At 50.0% G+C, this 26,393-nt stretch overlaps 1 protein-coding gene across 5 annotated transcripts in view; it reads right to left on the bottom strand.

Annotated features, from left to right (window-relative positions):
• Nucleotides 1-7,582: 7,582 nt before the first annotated feature.
• The window catches only part of Gas7 (growth arrest specific 7), a 228,691-nt gene continuing 209,880 nt past the window's right edge, over nucleotides 7,583-26,393 (bottom strand). For all 5 annotated transcript variants that reach the window (XM_021212634.2, XM_029546482.1, XM_029546484.1 and 2 more), the window contains 7 exons: nucleotides 24,282-24,356; nucleotides 19,237-19,315; nucleotides 15,429-15,557; nucleotides 14,081-14,204; nucleotides 9,783-9,862; nucleotides 8,454-8,552; nucleotides 7,583-7,837 (listed from right to left, as the gene is read on the bottom strand). In XM_021212634.2, the coding sequence (XP_021068293.1) occupies nucleotides 7,724-7,837; nucleotides 8,454-8,552; nucleotides 9,783-9,862; nucleotides 14,081-14,204; nucleotides 15,429-15,557; nucleotides 19,237-19,315; nucleotides 24,282-24,356 (700 nt within the window). In that variant the 3' untranslated portion in view covers nucleotides 7,583-7,723. The remainder of the gene's footprint in view (nucleotides 7,838-8,453; nucleotides 8,553-9,782; nucleotides 9,863-14,080; nucleotides 14,205-15,428; nucleotides 15,558-19,236; nucleotides 19,316-24,281; nucleotides 24,357-26,393) is intronic.

Raw genomic sequence — 26,393 nt, 5'->3', positions numbered from 1 at the left:
TCCCTCCCTCCCTCCCTCCCTCCCTTCTCCTCTTCTTTCCATCCTCCTCTTTCTAGTTCACTGGTTCTCTTACTGCCACTCTCTGCTTATTCTCTTGTTCTCAGAGGCTGACTGTAGAGGCCAGACTCTGTTTTCATAGCTGAGGATCTGGAGTTGTTGCTATGGCAATGAAGAGCTGACAGTGAAGAGTCACATGGCTTCAGTTTGGGGCGGGAGGATCTGACAGAGACTCCCTCTTTTCCGTCCAGGAGGAAGCAGGTGGGATGCAGCTGGGCCCAGTCTCTATTCTTCAGGTTGCTGTGCCCTGGAGGGACCCCCACCCCCACACCCTTGCAGGAGGGAATCCCAGGAAAGACCACAGGCAGCTGTGTTGATGCTGCTGAGAGTGAGGGGTCATGACCTGGAGGCTTGTTTGAAAACCTGCATAAACATCTTCTATCAGAGGGAGCACGCATGTTCTTTGCCAAACAAATTTGCAGGAGATGATGTAGCGTGAGCCCATTTGTTAAGTCTGAGTTGGGCCAATAACCCTGCCCTGTGCCCCAAAGGAAGACCAATGTCTGTCCCTCGAGGGGAGAAGGCCATTTGTGTTACTCCTCTTGGTCGGGCCTGGACCAAGCAGTCTGTGCTCCCCAGAGGCCAGCCCTGCCATGCTGTCCTCAAGCCATGCTCAGCTGTTTATGGGCTCAGACCCCAGCCCTCGTCACATTCTTCTGCATCCCCTGCTCTAAGCCAAGGAGAAGGCGACCCTTGACACCCCCTGGCCTGGAGTCAGAGCTTCAAATGGTCTTTATTGCCAGGGGAGAAGGGAATGGAAACAGTGAGGATTCAGCTTGGTAAGGGCTCTCAAGTATAGCCACGCTTGCTGTGGGTAATGGCTGCCTGGCCCTTCTGCCTGGACCAGATTCTCAGTTAACTAAGAACTTCACCGCTTGCCACAATCCACTTCCACCTGCTAAGACCTTGGCCCTACTTCCAAAGAACACCCAGGTCCTGACTCATCTACCAAACCCACCTGTGCGAACACCCTCCGCAGTGTTGGTACTTAGAGCGAAGATGCTTACATCCTCAGAGAGTGCATCCCTGTAGACTCTCCCTGTCCCATCCTGCTGCCATTCCCCTGAGTGGGTCCTCTTAGCTTTCTCCTCTGCTCCTGCCACACTGGCCTCAAACATTTAGCATGGCTTCCTCTTGGTCTAGACTTTTTTTCACTGGGGACTCAGCCCCTGACCCTTACCCCCACCCCAATCCCCGGTCTGTTTGTGCCTAATCTATTGAGACTTTCTCCGGAGAACCACTCCAATTACCCTGGTATACACCCAGCCTTGACATCCTGGTCCCTCCACACTTCCTGTCCTGCAGCTGCTCAGAGCCATGCCAATAGCTCTCTGGGATTTTTCTGTCTGGTCTTGTTATCTAGAACGCATCAAGGCAGAGGTGCTCCCCCCCCCATGTATTCCTTGTGCTCAGAGAGGAGAGTGGCATGAAATGCACACTCGGTGGTTGTTGAATTCATCAATGGATGAAAGAATAAAGAGACAATAACAGCAACCCTGAAGGTAGAAGAGAAGCAGAAAGTCAGGGGTGGGGTGCACAAGGCTGGGACCAGTAGCACTGTGTCCATGTGGGCATCCATGTCCTGGTGTCCTTTGTCTGTCTGCTAAGTCATCAGGACTGAACCCATCACTGGTGTGTCGAGGCCGGGAGGAAGGTCGAGACCTCTCATAGGAAGGAAAAGTGGGTGTCCTTCTAGGAAAGAGAGTCCCTATGGGACCCATCATCTCTGGAGAGTTTATTTTTCGTGGGATGAATCTAAGCATCTCAAGTGTACAAGTAACTGAGGGAGGAAAAAAAGGAGGGATGGCATTGAACTTCCTGAAAACGCTTTATAACAGTGTAGGGGCAATTATACATAGCAAACGCCGTCAACATTTAAACTCTAATTTAAACATTTAATTCTTCAGAATTAATACACACAGATGCTATCATGGGGTGGGGGAGGCGTGCAGCCTCCCTTGGGATCAGAGTTTTGACAACGTTACTTACAACTTATATTACATCCATTTTATTTACTGGTCCAGGCAGCCGGAGCATGGAAAGATATACAGCGTGGAGTAAACACATTCATCCTGGGTGAGGAGTTCTGGCAGGAGACACTGCTTTTCAACATTAAAAATGTATAAAGTATTTAGCAAAAGTTACAGAAAACGGACCAAATGAGCAAGTTTATTTTGTTAGAAAATTCCACTTTTATGGGGTTCGCGGCTGTGCTCAGGTTGCAAGGGAATGCTTCCGGACATCTCTTCCCCTCCAGGGAAGGGAAGACATACAGAGTCGGGCCCTCACCCAGGTTGGCTGGTGTCCCTTGGAATGTTGGTGCCTGGGTCCAAGAACCTGTCTGTCGAGGAAGCTGCAGGAAGGGACAGGTGAGCACAAAGAAGCCCTGACAGGGTGTGACCTTAGGATGCGGGACAGACTGAGAAGCAGGGCAGGGTCAGTCTCAGCTCTTCCCTTCTGCCCCGGTGCCATACGGTGGCTCTGGCCCTTCATACTCTACCAGCGCAGCCCTATCAGAAACTCTCCTTAAACACAAAGGGCCCACATCCCTACGATCACCCAGAAAAAAAAAAAATCTAAACGCCATCCACACTCCCCAATCCAAGCCTCCACAGTTCAGTCCCCAAGAGCTACACTCAACACTAGACTATTACAGCAGGGGAGCCTTGATCCTGGGCTCCTGATGAAGCCTGCCCCTTGAGAAGAAGGTCTTTCACCCTCAGAAATGAAAACCAGCAAAAAAAAAAAAACCCTCTACCTCAGGGCCATAGCAGCTTTGCTGCCTATCTCAAGACCCACAGGCTCTGGCTCTCCAGATCTGGCTCTCACCTGAACCTAGGAACATTTCCGTCTACCCGGAGCTTCACAAGAGCCTTCTAGGTCCACCTTTCACTCAGCAGCATCTAACGAAGACAGCTTAGAGGACTAGGTCCCAGAGGGCCCCACCCTCAGCCTGGCCTGGACCCCACTTAGCTTGGACCTATCTCTGCCACTAATAGGTGGTAGGTTCAAGCTACTCTCAGTATGACTGCCGGCAAATCGAACTACAACGAGCAAGAAGCATTTGATCAGCGGACTCTGTTTTTACAGTTGTCCTCGCTCCAGCGACAGAACCAGAAGCTCCTGGTACTGCCTTACAGCTTCTTCAGGAGTCTTGAGAGAAACTAAATAATTCTCTCGGTTTGTGACATGATTTAGTTCCATTTGGGTCTACCTAGAAAAATGCCCTTTGTGAGGATTTCTGGCCACAGCTGTGGAGATGACCCAGCTTATCTATGACCACGTGCATAGGGTGCAAATAGGCAATGGGGGGGGGGGGAGAGACATGGGATGTGAAAACCTCAGAGTCCTTCTAGATCAAGCACCCTCAAATGGCAGATGGCAAAACAGATTCTGGGAAGGGTCAAGCTATATCCAAGGGCCAATGTTCAACAAATTAAAGAACCACTGAGGACTGAGGTGACGGTCCCCCGAGGGAGAGGGTCTTCTTGTACCGAGAGATTTACTGCTGCAGCAGCGGAGAGTGACATTCAGTTGCCGCCCCTTCCTGCTTTCTTCACTGAGCCACAACTAGAATCACCAACTCGAGGGCACAGTTGGGGTCCTCGGAAGGAGCCCCAGCAATACAAGAAGCAGTGGGTTGGAAGCAGTTATACAAACAAACTGGAGATTTGGGGCTATGAGTTCCAGGGCATAAAAAACAAACAAAAAAACAAACAAAAACCTCATTTTAAAACAAGGAAACCCCGGGGCCCATCCATACAATAGAATACTTCTCAGCAGGGAGAGGAGACCCTCTACTGACGCACATGACATCATGGCTGACCCAGAAGGTTGTATCAGTGTGACCGCATTTACATGTCATTGAAGAAGAAGGTAAGATTATAGGGACAGAACATTGAACTGGTTGCTAAGATCAGGGATGGGAAAAGGAGAATTGACACGGTGACATGACTATCTTGGTTGTAGAACTGCATTCCTTGAAAGGGTGAGTTGTACTGTATTTTAATCACACCTTAATTACCTTGAAAAGGGAGGTGGAGAGAGGCTTTGTGGCATGGGAACAACTTTGGCAATGAGGGGGTCTCCAGGCTAAGCCATCAGGCAACTGACCTGCTCCCCTACTTTATATCTGTAAAACACCTTTCTTTTTTCTTTTTTTTGTTTTGCTTTTTCGAGACAGGGTTTCTCTGTGTAGCCCTGGCTGTCCTGGAACTCACTCCGTAGACCAGGCTGGCCTTGAACTCAGAAATCCACCTGCCTCTGTCTCCGGAGTGCTGGGATTAAAGGCGTGCGCCACCATGCCTGGCTGTAAAACACCTTTCTTAACTTCCTAGTAACAGCAGGTCTTCAGACTCCCGTTTAAATTCTTCTTGTCAAGTCTACTCACGGATGGGAACAAACCCCCAAGCAAGCCAAGGTCTTTTGACACCTTTTGAATTGTATGGCTTTGTATTTTCGTGAAGGGGCTTTGGCGGAGCCAAGATTCTCATGTACCCATCTACTACCCTGATAATTGGCTGGCTTTCACGGAGGGGATACATACACATCCTTTTCACAAATTTGGCTACTTTGCTTCAGCTATTAATCAACCATCTCGGAGATCCTCCTGAGTCAACAGGGTCTTGTGTGGAGGTAGAAAGGCGGCCCCCACAGCAGAGACAGGCCAGGGTTGCCATCCACATCCTTCAAATGGCCTGTGCACTGTGGGACTGTTCAAAAGTGCTAGAAAACAATGAAGGATAACAAGTATCTCTTCTTGCAGGTTGCCATGGTAACTAAACCATTTTTGAACATCATTCATTTTAGAGATTTTTTTTTTCTAAAATCAGGGTTTTGCAAACAAAGCTTAAGTGCACTGGCACTCCTAGGTGAGGGCAGGTAGAAAGGGCTGTTGCTGCTCTGTTTGGACAATGGATGCTCGCCCACTCTTAAATAAACCCAGCCAGGTCCTCTCAGAACCTCTGCAGTGACGTGTTCACAAAAGCAAGGAAACAGGACTGGGGGTAGCTAAGTGGTAAAGCACGGGCCTAGACACGTGACTCTTGGTTAGGTCCCCAGTACTGCATAGAGACAAAGACCACAAAAGCAGCCTGAATACTCAACTCAGTATGCACTTTCAGGTTCTCAGACGGCATCACCTTGATCACTGGGTGCTGTGAAGGTAGTTGGACACTTGACTCTATCATGATCATTGTTCTGGGTATCATTTCCTGACACCCACCCCCTCCATGTTCTTACCCTTCCTATTTGCGGTATAAGGAAACATACTGGAAACCAATTGAAGCCATTTCAGAAATTGAAGCTGCATATGAATGGAGAGTTTGGTAATAAGGAGACTGGAATCTTACTGCTGTGTCAAGATCTCTTAGCACTCAGTTAATACTTGAACAATCCCATTGGGTGGGGGTGGAAAGCACATTGTTCCTTCTGTCCCGAAGGGTCAAAATGCACCTGTCTACCTGGGGGTGGTTCGAGCTGAAGGGTGTCCGCACAGACACAAGGCTAGTTCCAGCACTCAGCACCCAGTTCCTAGCGTTCACCGAGAAAAACGAGTGTGCAGATGAAAAGATGGACGTGAACCAGCATACAGGCAGGACCACCGAGAGCACAAATGCACGTGAAGGATGCACACGCACCGGCACGTAGCTGGTACCACTGAGAACTCAATGGACAGAGCAGCCAAGAGGGAGAGCCAAGTTTATCTCAGGAAGAGACGAGGAGAGTTCGCACAGGACATTTGAGGGCTTCCTCACATGACAGAGCTGTAGTCTGCTGTCTTCAGGTGAGAGCTTTCAGCTTGCTCGTCTCTAACCAAAACCGCTTCATGAGTGAACGATGGAGGGGAGGGAATAAAAGAAGGGAAAGGTATATGTGGATAGATTAAAAGGGAATCGAAAAAGAGAATGGCCTCACATGGAATAGGCTCACGTCACCCAACTGGGGTTATGCTGGAGGAAGTGTCATCTCAGGGGACTCTGAACCTTTTGGATTGGGGGTGGGGTGGGGTGAGGGAACAAAGTCATGAGCTACATTGTGATACCCAACCCCCTGTGTATGACCAGACTTAGAACTTGACCATCACTCACAAATTAGGTTGCTAAGCCACAAAGCAAAACACCACTAGCACCCATTTTTTCTTTTTTTTTTAAAAAAAGGAAATCAAGAAATATGTCCTAATATCAAAGGCTGGTGTCACGGTTCACGCTGAGCACAGGTTGGTGAAATGTCCTCATGATGGCCTTTATGGTTGAGATGTTTCGGTAAGGAACGTGACAGTGACTAGTCTGCTTTAGTGTATTAGGCATCTTGCTGACAACCGTGAGAGATGGTTCTATGGATGGGCTGCCAAAAGGGCCAAGGTCAGTGAGCTATCTGCGATGTGCATGGTGAGACTGAAAGACGAGTGGCATTCAGAGGATTCTGCCCTTGCAGAAGATAGACAGGTCAAATACAAAGTCACCTGTGGGAAAGATGAAGAAAAATGCTCCCCACCGCCCGTACGTTTCCAGCTAGAATTCTGCACCCCCTACCTGCTCACCCTGTGACTCCCCCAAGTTCCTTCGATTCCTGGGTAGCAACCACCTACAGCCATGAGAATCTGCACCACTGACCAATGACAGCAAGGGGGACAGCAGTTCCTACCCCGTTGTGTACACCCACAGCTGGAGCCGTTCTAGAGAATAACCAAACCCTGCCGTCGAACAGGGCCTGAAAGAACAAGGGGAGCGCTGGTCAAGGGTGTGACAGTGCTGAAGGGCAGGGGGACATGTGTCAAACAAGACTTTGTGAGATTCTCCCCCTAAACTCTTTAAACATGCGCATAGCTGTTTAAAGGCTTCGGGAAACATCAAGGGCTGTCAGGGTGAGGTGGGGAAGTTTCCGCCTTGAGAAAGAGGTTGAGGAAAGGGTAGATTGGGACTTCGTGGTGGTAGACTTTATATCCAATGCCTGATCTGAATCAGAAATTCAGATTTGGAATGCCAGATCTGGAATCTGAGACTGATGGGAGCCATGGTCTGTTTGTGCCAACTGAGGTAGTTCCATTCTGACCTCTCCAGATTTGGGTTGGGAAGAAACCCCACCCTTCTTGTGAGGGGATGAAAAAAATAGATGTGGGCTCCCAGAATGCAAAGGGTGGGGAGTCGGGAGGACTGATCAAGGTTGTGGGTGCTGGATGTGAACTTCACTTTGCCTCCTGTCCTTGATTCTGATCCTGACATAGTTTGCAGACAGAGACACCACCACCCTCCCTCTTTCATAGTCCTGGAGATGACAATCCCGCTAGAGGACAGGGCTTAGATACCAGGGGCACAGGTGTGTGACAGCCACCTCTGTGGAATTCAGCAGGGACCCTAGGATTCTAGCCTCAGTTAGTTCTCAGAGTGACACAAACAGCATGGGAGTTGGAGGGGAGGCTTCAGTCTTCGAGGTGAAGTCAGAGCTGTGGGTCCACCATTATGGCCTGGGAATACTGGGGAGCCCCTGGCCGGGCCCTCCTCCTCCTCCTCCTCCTCCTCCTCCTCCTCTTCCTCTTGGAATCACTGGCTCCTTTCTTCCTTCTCAGTGGATAGGTTAGCAGGTAATAGGGCAGATACAGCCCCTTCTCCATGGGACCCCCAGCCCCTCTCCTCAGCAGGACCCCCCTCGGACCATACAGTCACTTCTAGATCTCCATGTCCACTGGGCGGATGTTGCCTGTTTTGTGCTCTCTGACCCATAGCTCTCTGTCTTTGGCTGGGTCCACTTTTCGCAGCAGTTGGTCCACAGGCTCGACTGTCTGCAAGGGGGCACAGAGGGAGGGTCACGGTCAGAGGTGGCAGCTGAGCTGGGATGTCTCCTGTGTCCCATGCTGCAGCAGTTGGAGAGCCACCTCAGATCACCCTTTCTAGAAGGTTCCAGGGCTCCATGGAAGTGGGGTGAGAGTGAGAGTGTGCAGAATGCTGAGAGGCAGAGCTAGTCTGCAGATCCCAGGCCTGGAGAAGAGGGCAGGCTGTCCTACGGAGGACTTCTTCCTCCATCTGTCTTCTATGGGCAAATAGAGCTGCCCTTGGGGCACCCACCCTCACTTTAGAAGCTGTGTATTTGGGTTGTTTTCTAAAGCAGATTTACGTGGGAAACAAATGTATGTTCTTAGTTGTTTTAACCATGGCAGAGCAGGATGAAATGTAAGCTGTGATCCCAGTATTGGGGAAACTGAGGCAGGAAGATCCCATGTTCAAGGCCTAGCCAGATCCAGTCTAAAACCAGACCAAGCCAATGCAGCCTTTCTTCCCCCCTGTTCTTGGATGTAGCCCCCCCCAGGAGAACCTGCTCTAGGAATGGATGTTATGGCCCCCTGGGATAAACATGCCAAGGCCGTCCTGCTAGCCTCAGTGCAAAGATAGGGAACTCACGCTTTGGTTGAACATGTCCGTCTCGTGCCGCAGCTGTGTGTACTGGCACAGATGTTGTCGGATCATCTCCACCCTCTCCACCTCCAACCTCTCCAGTTCCTACCGAGGAAGAAAAGACCAGAGTCCCCTGAGCACATCTCTGAGAGTTGGACCTCCCCAAGCAGGGGTCGACACCGCCGTGTATCCTGTACACAAGGCCCTGGCTGTGGATCCCCAGCCCATCTGACTCTCTAGGCTCTGATGAAGAAGGAGCCAGTCTCTAGGGAGAAGATGAAAGTCATGGGTGGGGCCCTGCCATATCAGTGTGTAACTCTCCACAAGCAGAGTATCTGATTTTTCCCACTAGGACTCAATTGTCCCCATTGGCCCAAAGTGTCACGGACCCATAGGAAGAGCTGCATGTAAGCTGCATCTGTGGTGGAATAATGCGATGTGTGCTGCAGCTCTCAACCTCTCAAGCACTCTGGCTTCTCCACATAGCCTAGTGCTGAGGGGCAATGAAGACTGGGCAGGGAGCAAAGCAGGCTGGGGACATGGTAGCCACTGTCAGAGGGAATAGTGGAGAAGGCTTGTCTTTGGTTCCTAGGTGGTTCCGTGACTTTAGAGGATTAAGCTGTTATTCTGTGGGTAACTAGGTCACTGCTAGGTGATTAACCTAAAAGGGAGGTAAAGAAGGGGGCTTAATTAGAAGATTAACAGGGGAGAGGAAAACCAGGGCGCTGGCCCTGAAGGAGGCTGCTAATCTTCCTAGGTGGGCTAGGACCTGGAGTAGGTAGCTGGTTAGGGGGGACAGGCAGGGGTGGCCTTGGACACTGGGTTGCTACTGTCCTGCTCAGTCACATTCTGGCCAACAAAGAGAGATGACAGATCCTTAATAAGGAATATACAGGATGGCGTGCAGGCTCTGCCACCATGATCTTCCATTACAGCCTCTCTGCAGGTCCCAGGCTGCCCCACCCAGGTGTCTCATAAGGACCCCTTTATCAAGGACCCGAGGGTGTGTGTGTGTGTGTGTGTGTGTGTGTGTGTGTGTGTGTGTGTGTCGGGGATAGACTGTCAGCTTTCCACTGCTTCTCTGTTTATTCCAGCAGGGCCATGGTTCTGAGATGAGGAATTCCCTGGTGGACCCTGACCTCTCCGTGCTCAGACAAAAGAGAACAGAGTAAGACCTGGCCCTTGCGGAGTTTATAGAGCAGGCAAGCTAGCTGGACCCCAGTGCTGGGGAGGCTCTAATGACCATCTCTGCCCTTCCATGACCACTGTCCCCTGCCCAGGGCTGCTTGTGTCTTAGCCTCTTTACCACATGCACACGCATCTCTGATCACATACCAGTGTGGTCGTCACCATCTCTTCAAACCACTTGGACTGGGCCTGGTTGTAGAGGTCCACACAGCGCATGAGATCATCTCCTGGGAAAAGCCAACAGCCACCATCATGCCCCGTTACATGCCACCTTGCCTCCACTATGGCTGCCCTTTTCTGTCTGTGCCCATGGCCTATCTGAACTCCACCAATGGCCCCAAGAATGTAGGCAGTGGGTTTCTCATCAAGAGACTACACATGACTCTGGGCGGCATAGTATACATCTGTAATCTCAGCGCTTCGGGAATCCGAAGCATCAGGACTGTAAGTTCAAGGCCGGCCTGAGTAAGTTAGGGATGTAGCTAAGTGGTAAGAATGTCTGCCTTGTATATGCAAGACTCAGGTAGACAACCCAGCGTGCACACACGCACACACACAAACACACACCCCAGTGATAGGGATAGAAATGGGACATCATTCTGAATCCCAACACAACAGCCTGGTGGTCAGGGCTCATTCACTGTGCAGTACTGGTACAAAGCCAAGCACTAGAGCAGGGGCAGACAAGTGGGCGCCTGGGGAAACTGAGTCAGGCTGAACCAGAGGGAAGTGTGCATGCAGCATTCTGTTTACAACATCAATCTGACCACCACAGCTCCATGGCTAATGCACTACTTCCTGCAATGACATGTGTACCTCAAGCAATTTTAAAATTAGAACAAAAATGAACTATGGGGTGGCTAGAAGATATTATTAGTAAGGATACTGGCACCAAGAGCCTTGCCACCTAAAATGCAGTTGGCACATCGATGGCATCAAGTGACCCTGGGAACTGGTGGCAATGCAGGACTTGAGGATGTGTCTGGGACCTGCTGAACCAGATACCACTTGTCCCCAGACCTGTGGTAAGGAATGTGTCAGAGGCGCTGACATCCAACCGTGGTGCCCTGTGCCGGCGTGGGGCCCTGGTGAGAGTGGGGCACCACGGTCTCTGCTCGTGTTGGGAGAAACTTGTGTGCCAACCCCCAGAGCCAAATGACTTGGTCTAATTCAGCTACAGGATAGTCTAGGGATTCTCAGAATTGAATTTAGTCATTTAAACAGATTCAGAGTCACTCCTTTGACTTACCCCTGTGCCTTACGGTGGCAAACTGGGGGGGAAAACAGGGAGACTTGTCTATGTGACTCCAGACCACCTCAGAATTCTCATGTCCCGCCCTCACAGCTATACCATAACCCCTGCGCCTGGGGGACAGATGTGCTGCGTGTTTTCTTCATTTCATCCCTGCCCAAGGCCAACAACTACCCATCTGGTTCTAGCAGCCAGAGGGAAGAACACAGATGCGTCTCGATCTCCAGATCTCCACTGCCACCTCACCTGCTCCAGGGTAAAGCCAGCACGCTGCCCTGTGAACACACGCGGTGAGGCCCCTAGTACCCTATATGTCCATCCTAAATATGAGAACATGTTTCAGGAGTGTCTGCTGCACCTGAAAGTGGTGTGTGTGTGGGGGTGTTTCTTTTTCCAGGACAGCCTGAGAAGCAGAGAGCGGATCCTTTCACAAAGTGTCCATTGAGAGAGCGGATTCAGGAGCTAGAATGCCAGGGCTGCCGGCCTAGATCCACCCTATAAGGGGCAATGACTTTGGGCATGGCAACGAATCTATCCTTGCCTCAGTATCTTCTTCTGACAGGTATGGCAGTTGTAGCTTTAAAGAGTCAAAGTGCTTGGAATGGAGGCGGAGACTAGACGGACAGCGAGACACTTCTCATGGCGGGGATGGTGACTTGAAGTCAGAGCCCTGGAGGATCCAGACACCTTGCCTCCCAATGGCATCGTGAGAGGTGAGGGGGGAGTAGAAGAGGAACAGGAGGGAGGGATGTCAGCACTCCCTCCCAGATGGAGGCCTCTCCAAGTCCGTCCTCCCCAAACCCTGATATGGCAAAGAGAACAAGGCCACTGTACAGAGAACCCTCAGCAGAAACCAGGCAAGTTACACACACACACACACACACACACACACACACACACACACACACACATACACACAGAGAGACACACAGACACAGACACACAGACACAGACACGCAGACACAGACACAGACACACAGACACACACACACACACACACACACACACACACACACACACACACACATACACACAGAGAGACACACAGACACAGACACGCAGACACACAGACACACACACACAGATACACACACAAACACACACACATATATACACACACATACACATACACAGAGACACACAGACACACACACAGACACACAGACACACACATACACACACACACACATCCTTTCTCTTTTTCTTCTTCAGAGAACAAAAGTAAAAGACAAATGGTAACCATAGGAAAACACTTCCAATTCAGATCACCAGGGGTGAATCTCTCTGACGCCTACCCAAGCTGTGAATCAGTCACTAAGAATGAGACACAGCGTTCACCAAGAAAATCGGGAAGAATTGGAATTCCTCAGCCCATGGGGGAGAGGAGGCAAAAAAAAAAAAAAATCATGAGTGTGTTTTCAGAATGCTCAACCCTCTTACAGAGAAGTACAAAGTAATAGCAAAACCTATTATTAATTATTTTTTTTACCAGCACACCAGTGATTTCTCAAGTTTGATAACAGGCAGTGCTGATAGGCATTCAAGGGAGAGGTATTCATAAGTGTGAGCCATGGAGCCCTCTCTGGAAAGCAATTTGGAAGTATCAGTCAAATGAATCAAACCTCCCGACCCAGCATCTTCCCTCTCTCCATATGAGGATCTGGCCTCACATATGCAGAGAGTTACAATTCTAATAACGAACTCAGTATCTCTGGCCCCAGGCAAACAGTCTGAAACAATCACAAGGTTCCAAAGTCTACCCAAGGAACGAGGAAAGAAGTCTGCATACAATCGCTGGGGCTGAGGCCACTGTGCAGTAGGAAGGCACTGGCCTCGTAGGTGTAAGGTCCTGCGTTCCCTCACCAGCACCACCATAAAATATAGCAATAAAAATAAAAGCGTCTGATCTGCGTGAATGGATGTATAAAGTGGTTTAGAGGGAATGAGATGGGGGTCTTTTCTAAGACTTATTCATCGAAAAAGAAGCTTGAAGATAGAGTATCATATGATCTGGTTTATGTGAATTCAGAAAGTTGTTTGGGGATTATTTCTAGTGAATAGCACTGCACGCTTTTGGGCACGGATGAAACCAGTTGTCGTAGACTACTGTTGCTGTATAGTTCTGTTTTGTACTTAAATGAATAAATTTGAATGCATGTCTTCTCCAGTAGGGTCCCCTTCCGATTTATAATAAACATGTGAGACATTTATGAAAATGTGTCTGGACCCAGGATGGGTTACTATGTATCTAATGTTTGTCAACTTATTTCTACCCAGTTCACATGTTCTAAGGGGGTGGACTCTGTTCTAGGATGACACAGACTGCGGTGGGCTCATCAGAAATGAAAAGGAAGGATAGCTAAAGATCTTCCAGCCCTCACTGCACAAGTCTTAAATCCTGAGGCTGATGTGCTTGCTGTCCTTATGTGGTGGAGACTTGGCATCTTTGAGAAAGTCGTTCTATTTCTTGTATCTAAGGGACCTTTTCTTTCTGCCTTGTGTATCAGCTGATTGTTACCACTAGGTGGCAGCAGAAACCCGCTCCTGGGAGCAATGTGGGCAAATTCTAAAATATGGATGCTTTCGACATCCATAGGAGGGGAGGCCCACCATCCTATGAAGGCTCTATGCCCCAGCGTAGGGGAATGCTAAGGCAATGAGGCAGGAGTGGGTGGGGAAACACCCTCATAGAAGCAAGGAAGAGGAAGGCTGGGTTAGGGGGTTTGCAGAGGTGAAACTGGAAAAGGGGATAACATTTGAAATGTAAATAAATAAAATAATCAATAAAAAAATAAGTAAATAAGTAAAACCAATGCTGGCCTCTGTACTACCCGCAAGAGCTCACTTCCACAGTGTAACTAACTCCCTGGGGAGGTGGAGCATCTTGGATGGGTGGGCTTGGGGTTACACTCTTCAAATGGGGATAGGGCCCTGAGCTCTTGGTGCCTGGAGCAATCAATCTGTCAATCTCTGGACCTAGATCGAGGGCTTGGGAAAACCCAAAGGCCATAGCAGGAAGCCCTCAGTGTGATCTTGAAGTAGCTTGCCCGCTTCCCGTCTCTTCCCTTGAGGTCCCTGGACGTGGTACAGGGAGGAGACAAGAGGGGCATTTTAAGGGGGAAGTTGGGAAGGACCATGCCACCAGGAAGGTACCCCTCCCCCAGCGCTGGTGTAGTCAGGACAATGGGCTCACCGGCCTGAGTGGACTTCCTCCGAGCCTTCTTGATGTCCTCCTCAGTTTTGTTGCTCAACTTGATCTCCAGCTGCTGGGTCTTCATCTCCAGGTCTTTCTGCCGCTCTATGAGGGCTTTGCGGGCCTGGAGCGAGGAACAGCCCAGCCCAGAGAAGCTGTTCATAAAGCTGCAGCCAGGTTTCAGGGTCCAGCCACCCACCTCTGTGATCTTATCTCCTCTGCTTGTGTGGGTGATAGTATGCCCGTGTTGATGATGGCACCCTGGCGTGGAGGAGCTAGAGGGCTGGCACCTAGCTAGATTTTCCTTGTCTGCCCACTTCTAGCCACATCTGTGTGCAACCTGTCACTCCCTGAGGCCATGTTGCCTCTGGAGCATATGCCTATCCTGTGACCCTAAAACCACTGCCTCCGAGGCTGGAGAGATGGCTCAGTGGGTTAAGGACACACTGGTTCTTGAGACTGACGCAGAGCTTGAGTCGCAGCACCAACGTGGTGGCTCCGAATCATCTGTAACTCCAGTTCCAGAGGAGTCGGTGACCTTCTAATCTCAAAGAGTACCAGGCAAGCAGATGGTGCAGGCATACATTTGAGCAAAATATGTATACATATAAAATAAATATAACAAATAAATTTAAAAAGCTAAAAAAATAAAATAAAATTAAAAAAAAACCCACTGTCTTTCAGGGTTGGAAGGGACCAACCATAACAACAACTGAGTTTCTTCCTGGCGGGGCTCAACAGGCTGTGAATACCAACTTACTTATCTCACAGTCTGAGCCCTTACTGTGCCTGCATCACCACCATCACCACCACCACCATCATCATCATCATTCTCCACTCAGCCTTTGGTGGAGATGTAGCAACGTTTTGGGTACCTGTCTGGTTTGCCCCCTCCTGTCCTATAGGGCACTAAATCAGGCCACCCAGTCCTTCCAAGGATGACTACCTGCAGCCCTGCCTCCCATGGTATGGGTACCTACAAGAAGGTAATTTTTTGGGCACCTGGGAGGGGAGATTAGTCCAGGAAGCACCTAAGAGTGAGGCTCAGACACAGTAGTCATGTGAGTAGCTGTGGCACATCTCACTTGGTGTCCACAGAAAGAGGGTGCCTTGACCTGTGTGCCCATTACAGCTCCCACCTCACCTGCAGCGTCTCCTTGCTCCCACTTGCCCTTGGAAGAGCCATCCAAGTGTCCTGGGGTAGTGACTACTGCCTGCCACATGGATGGATGTGGGTTCCTTGGACTCTCTCCCCCCCCNCCCCCCCCCAGCGTACAAAGGCAAAGTGCCACCTCGCCTGTCCTAGAAGTCCCATGCTGACCACTGGCTGGGTACCCTGGCCTCTCACCTTCTCCACTGAGGCATAGCGGCTGGCCAGCTGCTTGCGGAGGTCAGCGATGTGATGGTCGCACTTTTTCATGTCCTTCTTGAAGTTCTCTCTGAAGTTCATCAGGGGTTTCTCCACCTCGCTGTGGAGCTGTGAAGGAGGGCAGAGAGGGGACAGTCAGTGCTAAGACACGAGCTGTGCTAACACAGGGGCGAGATCCCCCACCTTCTGGTGAGCCAGACACCGAGTGCTTTAGCCACTGACCTATTTCTCCAGTCCATATATTAAGGACTTCTTAAAAACCAACATTTTTTTCTTTAAAAATACTGTTTTTTTTTGTTTAGATTCATTTTTAGCTCTGAAACCTTGGCTCCATGCATGGTATCAGTGATCTTTCCTGAAAGTGTTTCTGGAGATGTATGGTCAGTCTGGCCCATACCAGAGGGTCTGGGCTACTGGAGCTTCTCTTCATATTTTCTGAAGAGAAGAAGAAAAATTCCAAATTGGAAGTGATTTCCATGACTGTCTGGTCCGGGTGTTTCTAAGAGGTGAATGGCTACAGTTGTGAAATCAACTTAGTGGGTCAGGACGAGGCTCTTTGAGATAATAAACTCAGGAAGAATAAAATATTAGGGTACATTTTAGGCAGAGTAAAAATAGTGTGTCATGAAGCATCTGTTTTGGTTATATACATATGTATCCCTGAGTGGGTATGCGGGCAGGTATGTGCATGGGCTTGGTGACCGTGTACAAACACCTCTTACGGTCACGGTCGGGCAAGGTTAAAGCCTGGTTGGAATGCTTCATTTCACACATGAAGAAATGGAAATGTGGGGTTGCCAAGTAACCCACCCTTGCTCACAAAGCCTGTTAGTGACAGCACTGGGCGCACACTCATCCTCTCGGTCACAGATCTGCCCGTGTGTGCGCGCATGCACACACACACACACACACACACACACACACACACACCCCTACTGCATGCTTCCGTTGATCATCAGGGCTGTGTCTGTGGTCCCCTCTTTTCACCCTGGGCCGGCTCTAACTGCCTTCCAAAGGATCGAGCGCCTTTCTTGTGATTGCTGTTGCTATTAGCACCGGTTTGAGCTGAGAGACTGGAGAAGCTGGAAAGCCTGCAGTTTCTTAAAAGGCTTTTACCCCCTGACACTGAACATTCAGATGGAGAAGAATTTCAATAAACCCTTTTGGAGTTGACATAAAATGGGTTTTGTGCCTCGGGAATCATATTCTTCAAGGCTGACGAATCAATCCTCAGGGTTCCCTTCCTCTTAAGAAATCACCGTGCCACCATTAGGGGGCTACTGGAGTACAGTCTGCAGTCCCCAACACTCCCAGGCCAGAGCTGCAGAGTGCTGGTGGTGTAAAGTGTGCCTTATTTGTGCGCCCCTTCTCCGCGAGCTGTCCTTAGCGCTGGGGTCTGTGAGCCTGTGAGCCTTGCTTAAATCGGTCCTAGAGTTTGGTTAATCAGCCTGCACCCACCATTGGTATTTGCTGCCAGGGGTGGCTGGAAGCTTCCTTGGCTAGGGTCTTTGCCTAGTGCTGGAGCCTCTTGCTTCTAGTTGGTGGCTTCCACCTCAGGCAGGAAAAAACATCACTGCTGGGAGCTGGGACAGGAGGAGGGAGGCCTTGGAGGGAAGCTACTCACGAACTTAAAAATAACCCGCTGCTGCTTCGTCTGCAGAGCTCAGAGTCGCTGTTCAGGGAGCTTTCTCCTCACAGGGGCTCCCGTGCCAATGTGCTAGGGATGGGCTTGGTTGTATGAGGGTGAGCATGCTCTCGTGAGCTGGGAAATGTCACTCCCCACGGAGCGTGGAGGTGGGGACATGCCAGCTCTGTCTCTGGCACTCACACCCTTCAGAAGCCAGGAGCAGCACAGTTCCCTGCAAAGCTACCCAGGGTCTCAGCCCTTGAGGCAGTCACTACACCATCACAGAGCGAGGGATAGGTAGCATGACATCCTTGTTCTTCAAGAGTGCACGTGTGAGGGACCCCAATGCCTCAATTCAGTGGAATTGCAATGACACATGAGAACAGCATCACAAAGAGTGGGTTAGCTATCATGGAAGCTTCAGGAGGGAACAGTGCCTTGGTGAGATACTACCGTTGTACTGGCTAGTTTTGTGTCAACTTGACACAGCTGGAGTTATCACAGAGAAAGGAGCTTCAGTTGGGGAAATGCCTCCATGAGATCCAGCTGTAAGGCATTTGCTCAATTAGTGATCAAGTGGGGGAGGTCCCCTTGTGGGTGGTGCCATCTCTGGGCTGGTAGTCTTGGGTTCTATAAGAGAGCAGGCTGAGCAAGCCAGGGGAAGCAAGCCAGTAAAGAAAATCCCTCCATGGCCTCTGCATCAGCTCCTGCTTCCTGACCTGCTTGAGTTCCAGTCCTGACTTCTTTCAGTGATGAACAGCCATGTGGAAATGTAAGCCGAATAAGCCCTTTCCTCCCCAACTTGCTTCTTGGTCATGATGTTTGTGCAGCAATAGAAACCCGGACTAAGACAACCGTCAAATGATAAAGTTGGTAAACATGGGGGCTCAGGGTGTTCAGACATAAGAATATGTAGTACTCAGGGCTGCTGTGGTGGGCTGGCCGGTGACAGGAGGTGAGAGGAAAGAGAGGGTCAGGTCAAGATGCTGGGTGGCACTCCCAAAGGCCTCTCTCCCTTTAAAAGGAGGGCACGTTGCTGGGCAAACCTATCAGTCCCACACATTCAGTGCAAATTATCTCACTGAAACATTTAGTTTGGTTTTCACTTGGGAGGTAAGAGTCTGAGAGGAAATATGGAGATAGAAGCTAAGAAGAGAAAAGAGGTTCATTTGGAAATCCTGAGGCAAAGCAAAGCTGGAAGACTGGGGGCCTGGAGGAGATGGCCACAGGTTTTATGTCATGGACTTTCAGCCTTCCTAATGGTGTAGTGTTTTAATACAGTTCCTCATGTCCTGGTGACCCCCAACCATAACATTATTTTTGTTGCTACTTCATAACTGTGATTTGCTACCGCTATGAGTCGGGAGGTGAGTGTCTGTATCTTCTGATGGTTGTAGGTAACATTGTGAAAAGGTTGTTCCATCCCCCAAGGGGTTGTGACCCATAGGTTGAGAACTGCTGCTGGATTTTCTCGTTTCTTCTGGAGGTATCTATTAAGCATCCTACAAGGTGTTCAGTGTCCACCATCGTGAACAGGGCAGAGTCAGGCCTGGACTCAGAACGGTCTGGTCCTAGTGTCTTTGGAAGCAGATGAAAGGAGGGGACGTTCAGAAATTCTGCAGCAACGAATCAGTTTTAAAACATCCTTCCAGGGCCACAGCCCAGTGCTCCCAGACATAGAGCTGACTGCCACCATGCCTATCAGTGAAACTGACAAAGAAAGGCTGGAAATCACCTCAGTGGAGCTGCGGGTGTCCACACTTACCACACAGACCCCCTGGGGCTGCCTCCCACGGCTCCTAGGAGCTCACTGTGAGCTGCTGCTTGTTAAAACAGCCATGATTTAAAAAGACATGAAACAAACTCACATCGTATTAAACATCAATTATCAGAAACCTAGACTAAAACTTAAAGCAATCATTTCTCAACACCTACATCGTGTTTTTTAATCTGTGCTTCTGGGTCTCATGTCTGGTCATTTCTGACACTGTCTGTTCAGTGGAGACACTCTCTCATGGTGAGTGAGCTGTGGTCATCCCCTCTCAACTCTGCATTCAGGGACTTGGTACCACAGGAAAGGGAGGACGAGCAATATAAGCTAGAGAGCGCTGGTAACCAGTTATTGGCCCTGGTCTAACCCTGGAGGAGTGGGAGGGTTACCTTGGCAGAGAACTTGAGATGAACTTCAGCCTCATCTGCCAGGCTCTTCTTGACTTGGGCCCATGCCTCTCCCAGGGAGCTGCAACAGGAAGGAGTCATTAGACCTGGGGGTGGGGAGTGGGGGGAAGAGAGCTCTGGCCCGAAGCTGCAGCCCTCCCTAAGATGGGAGGGTGGTCCATGTCTTGGGGAGGCAAAAAACATTGATGCCTGACCATCACTGTCCCCAGAACCCTTCCATGGCACACCCAGGTTTGCAGCTGAGGTGACCGAAGGAAGAAAAACTAGATTCCTCTTCAAAGCGCTTGCCTAGGAGGCTGCTCTCAGGCCACTTGGCCTCCAGGAGAGGTGCAGATGGTCTGCTTGGGTCCAGGGACATCCCAGGTGCAGCCCCACACTGAGAAGGCTCCCCTAACCATCTGCAGAGGCATGGCTTCTCTCTAGTAGATTCTGGGATCATGTACCCCACTGTGGCTCACAGTGTGAACTCTAACCCGTGCCATCTCTCCGCTCCAAAGAGATGCTCCAAACAGAAGGCATCTCCCCAAGTCCTGGAGCCTTCCAAAGGCCCTGAGATACTGAATTCATTATCTGGACCCTTAAGCCCCATGACCATTCTAAACCAGACCCCTGACTCCTTCTACAGATCTCTCACCCAGCCAGCTGACTTCATTTCATGGGAAAGCTGCTAGTCTTGGGGAATTCCTTAAACTTCAGTGGCTAAGGCTCCTTAGAAGACAGCTCACTGGGGCAGAGCACCTGAGTTGCTGCTTCCAGGTTCTAAGCCAGCAGCTAGCAGATTGGTCCTCATGACATACTTCTCTATCTGGCTGGTGGCAGTGCTAGCCTGGCCTTGGTGGGTGAGAAACTATCAAGTGGCATTTATAGAGAGTCTGGAAGAAGGAAGTGTGCTGTTGGGCTCCTATCAGAGAAAGACTGAGTGGATCTAGGGTGATGATGCTGTGGACATGTCTGCTGTAAGGCCTGGGATCTGGGAAGCTGTGAGGAGGAGAATGTACCATCCTACAGATCTGCATGGGCTGGAGAGATGGCTCAGTGGTTAAGAGCACTGACTGCTCTTCCAGAGGTCCTGAGTTCAATTCCCACCAACCACATGGTGGCTCACAACCACCTATCATGGGATCTGATGCCCTCTTCTGGTGAGTCTGAAGACAGTTACAGTGCAGATAGATTCTCTCTCTCTCTCTCTCTCTCTCTCTCTCTCTCTCTCTCTCTCTCAATATTTAGAGGTGGGTCTCTTGAGGCTATAACAAAATGCTTGAGTGCTTTGCACTGGTCATCTCTCCTTGCTGTTGGCATGTGGTGGCTTTTACCACATGCTAGGGCAGTGTATAGGCACTCTCAAGATGCTAGCCCTTGGTCTTGGACCTCCTAACCTTCAGAACCATAAACAATTTCTTTTCTTTATAAATTATGCACTTAGAGCAGCACATAAGGGTCTCTGACTCAGAGCCACACAGATAGGGCAGGCTGGTGAGCCTCAAGGGCATGCCTGTTTATCTCACTAGAGACCACAGCTTGGGACCTCCCACGTAGCAGGCAAGTGTTTGACCACTGAGGTCTGTCTCTGGTCCTTAGGCAGCTGTTAGGAGAACTGTGTGGAGACAACATGGTAAAAAGGGATCCTGACCATCACCTCATGCCATGCACACAGGATCTCAATGCAGATCCTAGCTTCAACCTGACAGCCAATAAGCCTCCACCCTTGTAGGGGTGAGGTGGTGCTGCCGTAGGAGCTGAGTGACACACAGAAGGTCCTGGACATACAGTCTGAAAAGGCCCTCAGAGGGTCCGAGCCTCTTCTTACAGGGCTGTAAGTTGGCTGTCAGCAGAGCACATGGGGTAACTGGCTAGGGCCAGGTATGGCATCCTGAGACTGTTAGCTCAAGGATAGTGGGGGCTGGCCCATTCCCATCCTGGACAGTGACTTCAGTCCTACTAGCAGGGATGGCATGCCCCAGGTGGAGGGGTGACACTCCTTATTACCAGATGGCCTCAGCCCTATGCCTATGTCCTTGCTCCTCAGCATTCTAAGGTACTTCAAATGTACAGAACTACCTCACTTGGCCCTGTATGTCCAAATGAATATGTGTTCATTAAAAATAAACTTTAAATGTTTAGGGGAAAGCTGTTAGAAATCCTCTAATGAGAAAGAGATAAATGAGAAGCTGTCTGGTGTATCCTATCTCCATGTATAGTCTGTGGCAAAACCGCCGGCCAAGAATGACCCACACTTCATCGTCGCCCTGCATGTGAGAGGGCAGAAGGCAGAAGGCAGACCTTGAAGGCTGCTGACTTACCAGCATGCACGGGCCTTGTGACAGCTGATCTAGACAGGGCATCTAAGTTGCCAGATAGCTCAAGTGGACCCTAACTGTCCTGAGGTTTCTGAGCTCCCACATCCCCTCAAAGCCTTCAAGGTGCACCGGGCCAAACGTCCAGAGCCGTGTGGCAGATGCAGGATCTAGTGCTGTTATACCTGGCGCCTGCCGGTAAAGGTTTGACTGGGCATGTGCATGTGATGCACCTGAGCTTGTGTGGTTGAGTGTGCCCATGCATTTGGGTCTGGCATGAGGAGCAGGCTGCTTATCTTAGGAGCATATGCTGTGTGCTGGCGGGACAAAATGTCCCTAGCAGGAGCCCATGCCAAGGGGGTGGAAGCTGGAAGCCTCCAGAGCCGTACTGTGATGCCAAGGACCCAAAGGAAGCTATGTTCCCTGGTGGCAGGGCGACTACTTCTGTGCGCTTCCTGCTTGTCTCAGGCTTAGAACGCAGTAGGAGAGGCCAGGAGACAGCTAACCATGTCCAGGTCTGAAGAGGGACACAGGCCCTGCTGGGTCTTCCTCTGGCTGATGGGGAGGAGGTGGCTTGGTTGCAGTCAGCGCATGCGAAGCCCTAATCAAAGCCATAGTCACTTGGCAAAACTCTCTGTCCCAGGATGACTCTAGCCACGAGGCAGATTTGAGCTGATTCGCTCTCACACCTCCCTCACAACTACAACCCCTGTGGCCACTCTTTAAGTTCACCCCAGAAGGGTGGGATGACAGAGGGGGTCCTCTGAGGACTCTGTTGGTACTGACTTCCCAGGAGCCTTGACCATTTTTTTTTTTTTTTTTTTGGAGATGAAAAATCACACGTGATAAATCATCCAGTTAAAAGTGTTTACAGCATCCACAGTGTAGTTGAGTCCAAATATTTTGTCACCCTGTCATAAATAAAAGTTTGTGATCCCCCTCCCCCTTTAGCTTTCTGATTCATATCTTAAAACTCTGATCAAGATGTGGGGATGGAGTAGTAGTTAAGACTGGAGAGAGTCCTGATCCAATAGGATTATTGTCCCTGTAGGGCTGCTTGTTTACCCCAGCCCAGGTAGAGGAGGAGAGGTGATTTTTAGCCATCTGTGACCCCAGGGAGAACCCAGACACCGACTCCACTGGATCATTAATTTTAGACTTCCAGTCTCTAGAACTGAGACAAAATACAAGTTTTTTTTTTTTTTTTTTGGTTTTGTTTTGTTTGTTTGTTTTTGTTGTTGTTCTTTTTCTAGACAGGGATCTCACTGTGTAACCTAGGCTGGCCCTTAACTCATGATCTTCCCACCTCTGCTCCTCTGAGAGCTGGGATTACAGACAGATGTGTACCACCAGTCCCAGGCAAATTCCTATAGTTTAAGCTACTCAACCTGTGGTACTACTTTGTTATAGCAGCCGAGGCAGACATATACACACTCAAAATGAAAAGATGCACCTATTAACTGCCACTCCTCATTTCCCTCTTTACCACTAACTAGTGGGCCTTGTCTCCACGGCTTTGCTTAATTCTGGACATCTCAGTGGAATGGGATGATATGCTCTGTGACCCATTGTGGATGGTTTCTTCTACTCAGCATCATGTTTTTGAGGTTCCTCCATAGAGTAGAGGGGCTCAGTATTCCTTTCTGTGGGTGAATGATATCCCGTTGTGCATCCATGGGAGTATCCATTGTGAGTATACTACAGTTTCTGCACCTGATCTCCTCCTAAGGGAATTTGGGTGGTTCCCACCTTGTCGTCTTTGTGACTCTGAGCATGCTTGTTTGCATCCCTGGTTCTGACTCATTTGAGAATAGACCTAGGAAGGAGTGGGGATGTGTACTATTTCCTTGATTATCACAAGCTGTTTTCCACAGTGACTGTCATTTGAGATCATGGGGGGGGGGCAGAGTTCTGCAGGCAGACAGCAGAGAAGGCATCTATCCCTAAGGGAGTTCTCCCACTGAATATCCTTGTGAGGCTGGGAGGGTTCAAAGTGTCCCTAAGCCCCATCTGGACTGTCACAATCAGAGAGGGAGATGGGTCCTGGACTGTGGCTCTCAAAAGCACTCTGAGAGGCTGGGTAGGAAATTCTCAGACACAGTTTCCTCTTACCCTGATACCCAGAAGAAGGGAAACAGAGCTGTGTACCCAGAGGCTGCTGACCAGCAGCAGGGCACAGTGCAAGAGGGCTCTGCGCCAGCACCTAGGAGGCCCTGGGTCACTAGAAACCATGCAGGAGGGATAAAGCTAGAGTGTGAACACCCAGACTTCAGGACATGGGTGCTGCTTTGAGCCATGAACCACAGTATTTGGCGGGGGCGGGGGGTGTTGATTGAGATAGAGTATTGCTATGTAGCTCAGGCTGGCCTGAAACTCATAATCCCCCATTCCTCAGCCACCACAGTGCTGAGATTAGAAGCCCAAACCCACCTAGTTCTGGGTACCAGTCTTGACTCAGGAGTCTGAATCCTGAGCCATGAAAACCCATCTTGAGTCATGGGTGTCCATCTTGCTGTTGGTCCCCTGTCTGAGCCTAGAGTGCCTACCTCAAGTACTGTGAGCCTGCGTTGGACTACAGATGAATAATAGGCACAGACCCCCACAGTGAGCCAGGCCTACAGCAACCTCTCCATCCCAAGAGAGCATCTTTGCTGAGTAAGCAAGGATCCTTCCTCTGTGTCCCCTCGTCCTCCCCCCACCCCCACCCCAACTCCACTCCCCCTCACAACTCACCCTTCCTCCTGGGCAGCCAAGGAGTTCTGAGAGAGCTTAGCCAGGTTCTTTGCATATTCTTCTTCAATCTTTATCCTGCAGAAGAGAGAAAGCCCAGTGCTTGTCAGTGCTCCCGCTGACAAAGGAGGAACCAACAGTGACAGCTACTGGATAAAGGACCAGTTTGGACTCTGCTTCCCGATTCTCCAGGCTGTGGGGATAGCAGATGTTACCAGCACCATTTCTAGCACAAGGTTGGATGGGAGAGTCTTCCAGGAACAAGAGAAGCTTGTGACTGACTCCCAGGCAGGCCCAGCATGTCCCCAAACATTCCGTCCCTCAGTTCTAGGTTCACACACGCCCAGACGGCCCCCACCCACAGAAGCAAGAAGAGAACATCTTCCTCCACTTTCCCACCCACAAGGCCTCCAATTGCCAAGCATTGTTAAGGGTGCAAGTGTTTCCATGGCAACCAGGTAGTGTCCAGAGCAGCAGTCCCATTGGATTTCCCAGGAGGGGAAAACCCTCCACACACCTCCACGGCAACTCTCTGGGGCACATTCTGTACAGCTAGGTACACCCGTGGTAAGTGGGCTGTCAGCAGCACGTTCACCTCCTAAGAGGATCTTGGGGCACATTGGGAGGCAGAGCTGGGCTATGACAACCAGAGGTGGTCTGAAGGCAGAGCCCCAGACAGCCCCACACCTTCATTCAGTGAACAGAGAAGTCCCATTTACTTCCCATTCGCTAGGGCCACTATGCAGATCTGCTGAATGATCTGCACTACAGCTTGGAGCCTGTCCGCAAGCTCCCGCGTTTCACACTGACCCATCTCCATCCTTTACCACTGTGTCTCTTCAGGTGCCCGCCTTTGCCTCTAGCCCCGGCTACGTGGATGGGTACCCCACACCTTCCTACTATGGCCAAGATCTCCAGAAAGCAGATCTCATTGTGTCACAAGGCCAAGAGCGCGTGCCAGGAGAGGGAGGTGCACACACCATCTGCCTCCTGAGCCTCTGCTGTGAACCAGCCTGTGCCATCTCCACAGCCCGCCCACCTCCCTCAGCCTAGCAAACCGCAAGGGCCGTGCTGGCCAGGTATACCTCCAGCCCTGCTGCCTGGCTCTCCTGGCTCTGACACCCTTCCCCTAGAGGGCCAAAGATGGGCCGAGAAAGGTTTCAAGGATTTGAGTTCCCTTCACTGGATTCCCAGAGATGACCACAGTGGCCCGTGATGGCAGAGACCATCATTTGCCAACAGGACAGTGTTAGGAGTGTAAACCATATGCATATTGAAGCTTCGGCTCCTATTGCTTTCTATTTGTCTGTTTTATGCTTCTGTTTTCTCACATCTGAACAAAGCAGCTTTCCAATTTCCTACTAGTTTAATGGGTCATAAAATAAAGATTTGATTATACAAATGGAAAATAGGCCTCCTAAGGAAAAACAGGCTTTAAAAATGCCAAAGCATTATTACCCGATTACTAGTGTTATAATGAAGAAATACTTTAAAAAAGATCTTTGCTGTTTACAACGAATATTCCCAGAAAGTCTCAGAAATTCTTGTTGGAAAGTTGTGCTTAAGTTTGTAAAAAAAAAATGTGTTTTGTGTGTGTGTGTGTGTGTGTGTGTGTGTAGACAGATATTTGGGTATGTGATGTGGATATGCAAGTATACAAGTGTATACATGTGTGCACATATATGCAGGTATGGAGGTACAGGCATGTGAGTGTACAGGCACATGGGTGTGTATGTGTAGGTACACAGGGTGCTACCACACGTACGTGTGTGTGCATAGAGGCCCGTGAGTGTGCAGGTGCATGGATGTGCAGCTCTCTGTGCATAGGGATGGTTAGATGCTAGGTGTGAGGTGTGGGAACACAGGGATGTGTGAGTGTACAGGTGTGATGAGGGCATTCGGATATCCAGAGATATAGGTACATGTGCATGAGTGTGTAGATGGGCAGCCATACAGGTATGCAGATGTGGAGGTGCAATGTAAGGGTGTGTGGGAGTCCAGGTGCTCAAACGTACAATTGTGTAGGGATTTGATGAATGGCTTTGTGCAGGTACAAAGATATTTAGGTGCCAGTGTGTGTGTGTGTGTGTGTGTGTGTGTGTGTGTGTGTGTGTG

This window comes from Mus pahari, chromosome 14, assembly GCF_900095145.1.
Source record: "Mus pahari chromosome 14, PAHARI_EIJ_v1.1, whole genome shotgun sequence".
NCBI classification, from domain to species: Eukaryota; Metazoa; Chordata; class Mammalia; order Rodentia; family Muridae; genus Mus; species Mus pahari.
This window is presented reverse-complemented; position numbering and strand designations above follow the sequence as displayed.